The sequence below is a fragment of the Megalobrama amblycephala genome, linkage group LG13, assembly GCF_018812025.1.
Source record: "Megalobrama amblycephala isolate DHTTF-2021 linkage group LG13, ASM1881202v1, whole genome shotgun sequence".
In the NCBI taxonomy this organism is placed as follows: domain Eukaryota; kingdom Metazoa; phylum Chordata; class Actinopteri; order Cypriniformes; family Xenocyprididae; genus Megalobrama; species Megalobrama amblycephala.
Genome location: NC_063056.1, coordinates 14,317,420 through 14,325,938, shown reverse-complemented (window position 1 = coordinate 14,325,938; position 8,519 = coordinate 14,317,420). Strand labels below are relative to the sequence as shown.

Sequence of the window (8,519 nt, the reverse complement as noted above, 5' to 3'; positions counted from 1 at the left end):
TTTAAGAATGAGAAAAGAAATCTCAAATGATTTCCTCACACGCTGTAATATGGAAGCTTGTTCCCAACCCGGAATAAAATACAAAAGGTATCTTGACTTTCTCACGGTTGATTTTTTTTCCTCGCAATTGCGAGTTTACATCTCTCAATTCTGATTTTTTCCCCCTCAGAATTGTGATATAAACTTGCAATTCTGAAAAATAGAACTGTTGCTAGATATAAATTGCAAATGAATGTGTTCAGTGGTTACACACACACACAAAAAAAAAAAAAAAAAAAAAAAAAAAAAAAAAAGTCAAATTGTTTATATCTTGCAATTCTGATTTGATTATAAACTCCAATTCTGTGAAGACAACTCGCAATTCTGACACACAATTGCAAGTTTATACCTTAAATATCTTTAAAAAAAAAAAAAGAAAAAAAAAAAAAAGACGTAAACTCGCATTTCTGAGAAAAAGTTGGAATTGCAAGAATTACCTTTTGTTTTTATTCAGTGGCAGGAACAAGCTTCCATACAAAGATGAAGTGGCACATTGAAGTTATGGAAACTGCAGAAAGCAAGTGAAAATCCATTAAGGCAAGAGTTGAGTTTACGATAGACCCTTTTCACAGGGATTCTTAGAAGTCATAGTTGGGATAATTTTTGCATTCACATTTGCCCCAATAGCAAGAAACTTCATGACTGAGTTTCTATAACAGTGCACTTGTTAGAATTTTGTGAGAATGATTTAAAGAGCATTGGATCTCCCACCATGACCACCGACCAGCATTTACTCATTTGTTGAACCTTCCCAACATGCTCTTACATCATGCACTTCAAATGAGTCTCCTGTGACCACTTGCAATTCTGAATATGTTGAGACTCTCCCCTTTTATTTCATGACTGATTTCTTATTGAATAAAGGAACCAGTGTTATGCAGCTTACACAAATGAATAGAATTCTGAATAGTTAAAGTGAATGTTTTGAATTTGCAAAAAATTCAGTCGAAATCTACATGGTCCCTATGGCCATGGCAATAAGTCTCAATGAAAGCCAATTAAAATGCTGGCTTCCTTTAAATGAACATTGACAATTTTAGAATGAGTGCTCACTAGAGTCAGATGAAACAAAGACAATAGCTTCCATCCATTTCTCACAAACAGAGGACTTTATTCTGTCACAGGTTGTTAGCAGACAGAAAATCCATTTGAAGTCAACATCCATTTTTAAATCTCACACAAAAACAGAACAGAGCGTCTTCATATAAAAATAACATTGGTCTTCAAGTTGAGCATGTAATTTCCTTCCAGGCATGTGGTGCAAACATCCAACCAGATGAGAGGTGGGTCACGTATCAAAAGTGGCAGAAAGGTCACATCTATTCCTTGGAGGCCATGTGCGCCATCAGGTCACAAACACGGTTGCTGTACCCGAACTCATTGTCATACCTGTGGAAGAGAATGGATTAGTCCCATTCAAAAGCACACAAGCAAAATGTTTCTAAAAATCACCATTTCTTGTGCCCTTCAAGTGGAGTCAGAAATCTAAAGTTGTGAGTTCAAAAGGAAACAAATGACCAAGTGAAGCCGTATTTACAAGAGAGGAAACTGAATTCTACATGATACACAAGTAGCAGAGTTGCGCCACTGGAAAGGGTGGAAAGATGACGGACTTTAACTATTACAGTAAAATCAATACTGAAGGCCTTTCATTCAATAATCAATAACTATAACGGATGCAAAGTGGCACCAGCTGCATTTGTATGAAATGGGAGCGAGTCCGTGGTGTGATACGAGAGCCGGCTTCTGATACCCAGATGAGTGGTTGATTATACAGAGTTGCTATTGACAATCATCAGTGAACAGACCCATAAAAAGGGCAGAATCAAGAACTTCAGAGAGCAGCATAATAAAGTCCTATAAATCTCTATAGAGATCAGCAAGAGAAGTCTACATTGAAGAAAAAAAAAAAAAAAAAAATGAATTTGCAAATTTGACATGGTGCACTTTGAATTGATGTAGTTTTTGGGTTTGTTCAAGACGTGAGTCAAGTATTATGACATGTCACTGAGGTACAAGTTTAGGTCCACTTGAAGGCAGAATCTTACCATGTGACCAGCTTGACAAAGTGATCGTTGAGGGCGATGCCAGCACCAGCATCAAAGATAGAGGAGCGACAATCCCCGTTGAAGTCAGTGGACACAACCTGCACACGCAAAGATATGCTAAAGACATCTCCAAAACCTTTACACCCACAACCTTGACAATGTGATGTGCATACCTGGTCCTCTGTGTAGCCCAGAATGCCTTTCATGGGTCCATCAGCTGCAGCCTTGACCACTTTCTTGATATCATCATACTTGGCCTGCAGTCAGAGTAGACATGAAAAGCCAACAGGTGTCAAATTGAGGTTCAACCGAAACCATTTTTATCATGAAGGTTTGTAAATAAACTCACAGGTTTCTCAAGGCGGACGGTCAGATCCACCACAGACACATTGGGAGTGGGGACACGGAAGGCCATACCGGTAAGCTTGCTAAAACAGGAAGCATCAAGCATCAGAATGTGTTTGGTTCATAGAAAGGGGAAGCAAAAAATGAAAGGACATCAAATATGTTAACTTCCCCAAACAGAACGTTCCACTTTTGAGTAAATATCACAAGACACTTCCATGTGTTGCAGTTCAGTCAACTCTGACCTTTAAAAAGTAGGCATGCAGACTACTTTTGTGGAAGTGGATGTTGGGTTTTAAGTAAATGAGTTTGGGAAATGAGTGAAATTGCAAACTAATAGATGCATTCTTTAAACATCAGTCATGATGGACAGATCGGAGTGTGGCACTGACCCATTGAGCTCAGGAATGACTTTGCCCACAGCCTTGGCAGCCCCAGTGGAGGCTGGGATAATGTTCTGACTGGCACCACGGCCATCCCTCCACAGTTTCCCAGAGGGCCCGTCAACGGTCTTCTGTGTGGCTGTGATGGCATGAACAGTGCTCTAAGAAGGAGAGGGGTGAGAGTTAGCGTTCTGGGAATGATTATAAAACCAAAGCTTTACTTGCATCAATCTAGTGTGTAGCTTGGCCAGGAAAAAGTAGAACAGAACAAGTTGTCAGACGCATCACGGCAGGTCTCAATTTTAGGTCAAAAGGCTTTTTGTTGAGATCGGAAAGGCCATTTAATCTTACCATAAGACCTTCAACGATGACAAAATTGTCATTGATGACCTTGGCCAAGGGAGCCAGACAGTTGGTGGTGCAGGAGGCATTGCTAGAAAAACAGACGGGTGGAATCAGTCACAAAGAACTTGATAAGTCACTTAATGAAATGCAGGGATTTTATCTATGTGGAAGAGACATGTTCAAATCACACTCAAGTTTGCAAGTTTGTTTTAGTACACCCCCTACAGGACATAACCATGATTGCATATCTCTGCAGCATAACATCTCTGGCACAGTATGAAATTACTGTTAATTGTTTAGAAAATGGCAATCATAAACCTGTATAATATAAACATAATGCCAAATTAGTTTAAGTGAAATTGAAAGAGTAAAAAGTTCATTTAAAATGTGTAAATTAAACTGGCAAATTTTTATTATTATTATTATCATCATTATCATTATCATTATCATTATCATTATCATCATTATTATTATTATTATATTATTATAATAAAAAAAAAAAAAAAAAAAAAAAAAAATCTAAGTCAATTAAATGCATTTCATTCAACTGCATATCCTTACCTGACAACTTTAAGGGAATTATCATATTTCTCATGGTTGACACCCATGACAAACATAGGGGCATCTGCACTGGGGGCAGAGATGATGACTCTCTTGGCACCGCCCTTAAGGTGAGCCTAGCAGGAGAGAGCAAAGGTTCAGACACAGGAAGTGCACAGTAGCTTTGATGGCTGACAGCTGATATAGTGACTACAACTACATACAGAAGCCTTCTCAATGGTAGTGAAGACACCGGTAGACTCCACAACATACGTGGCACCTGCATCACCCCATTTAATGTTGGCTGGGTCCCTCCTGCATGGAGAGATCATACAGATGGAGAGATCATGAGCACATTCGAGTATACAGCACTGAACGCCACATGTAATGCTTGTCAGGACAGCACTCACTCGCTGAAGACGGTGATGGCGTGACCGTCAATGACCAACTTGCCGCCTTCTGCCTTAACCTCACCCTTGTACTTGCCATGGGTGGAGTCATACTTGAACATGTAAACCTGTGAAGAGAAGGGAATGATTTTTTGGGTGTAAAATAAAACTCAAACTTCAAAACAGTGTGAAAACGCCAAGTTATGATTCAGGACGTTCAATCCCACCACTCAGAGGAAAACTAAAATTAGGAACTTGCCATGTAATCAAGGTCAATGAATGGGTCATTGATGGCCACAATCTCTACTTTCTTGGACTGGAAGGCAGCACGGGTCACCAGACGCCCAATGCGACCGAATCTGAGAGACAGAAGGAAACTCATTTTAAAACATTTTCTGCAACCGATATTACTTCACAAGTATATGCTACAGTTCAAAGAGCACAATGGAACAAGAGATGTTTCTTGAGCACCAAATCAGCATGTTAGACTCAGTTTCTGACACTGAAGACAGGATTTTCAGCATCATTACTCCAGCATCACAGGAGTAAATTTACACATTGGAATTTCAAATTTATTGTATTTGAGCAATTAAAATTCAGCCTTTGTGAGCAAAGACCATAATCCAACCCCAACAATTCAAAATTTAGGATACTTTTAGAGTTCTTACAAATGAACATTTTCAGTTACAAGCTCCATGTTTCCAATGTTGCACAAGTGAGAGCAAATATCTCCAACAGTTAGTCTGCATCTCATCACTAGATGGCGCACATGTCACATTTCTGAATGGATACAAAACCACTTCCTGTCCTCATGAGTCCTGTGATCTTGTAACCCACGTCAAAAAAAAAAAAAAAAAAAAAAGAAAAAAAAAAAAAAAAAAAAAAGGAAAAGAGCCAGTGAACAGCTCCACCCTTTACCAAAATATAGAAAAATGTCCTAACCTTCCAACCATTCACTATGTGCTAATAAACTAAACCCTGAAGAATAGCTTAGTATCAGTTAGATAAGTGATCCTACCAAAGCATTAGAGAGTTAGCCAGAGTTTTCAAAAGGCTTGCCCTCTGCCATCAGGACTTTGATAAAGAATTTCTGTAGGCCTCCAGCTGTCATTGTGAGCTATTTTGGTACCCATAACACCATTGCTGCACAAAAGACAGATACGGAGGACTGACTGCATGAAATCCTCTTCCATTGCACCACTTTCATCTACCCATTAAAAATCAATAGGCCAAAAGACAGACCGGGATCACAGTACATACTGCTTTGCACTGATAAGACCTATTGATACAGTGAAAGTACAACTTCAAAACATTTGCATGAAGTCTGTTAAGATTGAGAAACTGGCCAAAGGTATAAAGTCACGTAGATACAATGCTCTTGGTAAACTGGGTTGACCATTTGATCAGTGGAGTTAAACTTCAAATCTTCAGGTTAAATCAAAGCTTGCAAAAGGGAAGTTGTAATGTCTATAAAAGAGGTGAATGAGACAAAACACCTTTGAAAAAGTAGCCTATATTTTAGCATACTTTAAAAAACAAAACAACATTTTAATTCACTTGTGTTAACATTAGTAAGATCAAAGAGTTGTTTTATTAGTTAAGACACTATGTGAACATGAATGAACTTTCCCCAGGTAGCATTAAATTGCACAACTTTGCAGGACAGTAGGTCAAGTCCTTCAGAAGGTCTAAAGATGTCACAAAATATTGAGTCTACGTGTGCACGCGTGGACATTGATGTAAGGGACCCATGCATGTCGCTTAAGGATCACATGTCTTGTTGCATAACTCTATAAGCTTTGGAAAGGTCACAGCTGGTGCTGGGGTCTCCCATTGCAGAGACATCAGCTGGTCAGTCAAAGACCTGAATTGATTGTTGGATACTGTATTGTGACAGGTGTAAGAAATGGCTTTTAAGTGCAGACTCGAAGCAAACTCTGACCCTGGAGTAAAAAGGGAGTCAAAGAGGCAAAGTACACAGATAAAACGTGCCATTATTTGACGTCGCGATGACGTAACAACGCACACACCGCGATGGCACAATCCCAACACAGCGGCGCGACTGGCTCGCGCAACCGACGCCCCCCGCCAATCATTCATCAGAATCAATAAGCAGTCCAGTAAGGTGGATATTGAAATCTTTCAAGAAGTTTGAATATTAGGGGTGCTTTCTTCGATTTATTGGAATCTTTACAAAAAAACTAGCCAAAACATTACTATGCAAGTTAGTATGCAAGTCTCTGCTATGAGTGTCTCAAAGTAAACATTTCCAAATAACAAATGTTGATTTCTGGACAGTAACGGTGTTGCATTTATATGTATAGGAGTTCTTACCCGTTGATACCAACTTTAACCATGATGCCTAATTTGGTCTTGTCCTCTGGAGAAGAGAAAAAAAAAAAAAAAAAAGAAAACTCAATTATTTGACCAGCTACATTGCGTCAGTCGAAGCACAAAGTACAGGTTGTGAACTCGCAAAGCTGAATTCCAGAGAGTGAGTGTAAACTTAATACCTCTATAAACTTTAGTAGCCTATAGCGCATTGTGTTCAAAAGTGTCCCTTTAGGCCTAAAACATGCTCATTGAGAAGTCATTTTGAGTTGGGCTTGAACAACCGGCTTTAATGGAACATTGTCGCAATCTCTGCCACACTTTCAACTGTGCTCCACACATATATTGCCTAGTTAAATATTTAATTTATAACCTCAATAAGGAATTCCTGCCACTATGGCTGCATAATAAAACATTCAAATACATTACATGATCTAAAAACAGTGTATTTCAAGCTGGTATGAATGTTCATTTACCGTTTGTGAGAAGCCTCTGTTCGTCCTGACACTTGGTGTGAGTGGGCTGATCATAAGCATGAGGTTAATTTATATCTGGTGCGATAGCGGTGGCCACGCCCCTTGGACTTTAGGCCATAATTGCCACGCCCCCTTAGAATGTCAAGGTCATAAGTTGGATGAAACAACTGCATTTCTTAAATAATTGTAACAAATCCAACCAAGCTTTAACAGAAAGTTTTTACATATTATATTAAATATATTATAGACATGTTCAGAGTTTTCCTTTGTCCCTTTGTGAAAGCAGCAGTGAATAAGTTCAAGTTTAACATCTTCAGTAATAGGCCAGGCCTTTTTCCTGTAACTTCAGGAAAAAGGCCTGGCCTATTAAAGACATTTATGATGAAATGTCCTTGCTAATGGTATTCTCTTAAAAAAGAAAATCTGATTTGAGCATGTCTGTCCACCCTGACCTTCTAACAGTAACTGTCCCAGACTGAGAGCGAGATGAAGCAGGGGATCAAATCGCTCTCATCGTGAGTGTGTGACATTTACAGGAAAGACCATGACCCTTCCCTTTTACCCAGCCATTCCTGCATCCCAGAATCCCTCACATCGATAGGAAATCCACTGCCTTTGCACCTGCAGAAAAGTTGTAAATCCAAGAAAACTAGAAAAAAATGTTTTTTCAGAGAGTGACAGGGTAGATTAATAGCTTGGTTTATAAATTTATATAGTCAGTTTCATCACAAAGTACATTTGATTAATCGCATTATAATCTTTCTGTTATCTGTCAAATTTAGCGTTGGTGTTAATTATTTTTAATGTACAGTAGTTGACTCTTTGTCTCTTTTTCTGCAATTAATCACAGGGTTATACTAGTAAATAACTCTGACATGATCCAGGAGATTAGGTGCTCCATCACTGCATGAGGACACACTGAAAAAAATAGATTCATGCTTTAAAGCAATTAGCTGTCATAGTGCAATCTCCCACAGTAAATCTGCACTTTTGTAGCAAGATATGATCGGTGAACTTTGCAAAACTACAGATTTGTCCTGTTTTTTCCTTTTCACTTTGAATTAAATTAGTCTTGTCCTGTTAAGTATCATTTGAGTTTGCACTGTTGACATTTTGTCATGACTGTGGTCTCTTGGCTTCCTTTGATAGTTCAGGGGTCACAGAGATGAAGAGGCCAAACTGCGTTCGTCACGGGATATTGAAGTGGGGTGTGATAGTTTTAAAACTTCCATCTCACCCTTTAATAATCACCATAACTTCCTTATTAAATGGGGTGGCTGTAATGTATACTTGTATGTACATATTAATTTCTAAATCATTCTTCTTTTGAAAAGAGGTGGCGAGCTCTCAGCAACTGCCCCTCAGAATAGTGTATGCATATCCCTGCTATCTGCTCCCCAGCCATCAGAGAGAATGTGCTGGACTGTCGCCAGGGTCAGGCTAAAAATACACAAACACTCGAAGGCTGACCCCGCACCCTTTTCACTGCAGCTATCTTGTGCTTCTGTGGAGTGACCTGCTCGATCCACTTCGCCCTGTGTCGACTGACTCACATGATTCAGACAGAATCAGACAAGCTTCTGAAAGTAACACTGAGAGACACAAACAGCACGTCTGTCACGT

General features: G+C 39.2%; 1 protein-coding gene across 1 annotated transcript; it reads right to left on the bottom strand.

Annotated features, from left to right (window-relative positions):
• Positions 1 to 1,129: 1,129 nt before the first annotated feature.
• On the bottom strand, positions 1,130 to 7,006 carry gapdh (glyceraldehyde-3-phosphate dehydrogenase). Its single transcript, XM_048151929.1, has 12 exons — positions 6,897 to 7,006; positions 6,424 to 6,469; positions 4,349 to 4,448; positions 4,111 to 4,217; positions 3,925 to 4,015; positions 3,722 to 3,837; positions 3,167 to 3,248; positions 2,825 to 2,976; positions 2,437 to 2,515; positions 2,261 to 2,344; positions 2,088 to 2,185; positions 1,130 to 1,428 (listed from the first exon to the last, which is right to left on the bottom strand). Exons 2-12 carry the CDS (start codon positions 6,444 to 6,446, stop codon positions 1,359 to 1,361), a joined length of 1,002 nt encoding a protein of 333 aa, XP_048007886.1. The 5' UTR covers positions 6,447 to 6,469; positions 6,897 to 7,006; the 3' UTR covers positions 1,130 to 1,358.
• Between the last annotated feature and the right edge of the window lie 1,513 nt (positions 7,007 to 8,519).

Excerpts from the sequence above, each read along its gene's own strand:
- gapdh (XM_048151929.1), bottom strand. The coding sequence starts at position 6,446 with ATGGTTAAAGTTGGTATCAACGG. Across the intron at positions 4,449-6,423 it reads GTTAAAGTTGGTATCAACGG|ATTCGGTCGCATTGGGCGTC; the intron begins GTAAGAACTCCT and ends TCTGTCTCTCAG. Across the intron at positions 4,016-4,110 it reads GCCATCACCGTCTTCAGCGA|GAGGGACCCAGCCAACATTA; the intron begins GTGAGTGCTGTC and ends CTCTCCATGCAG.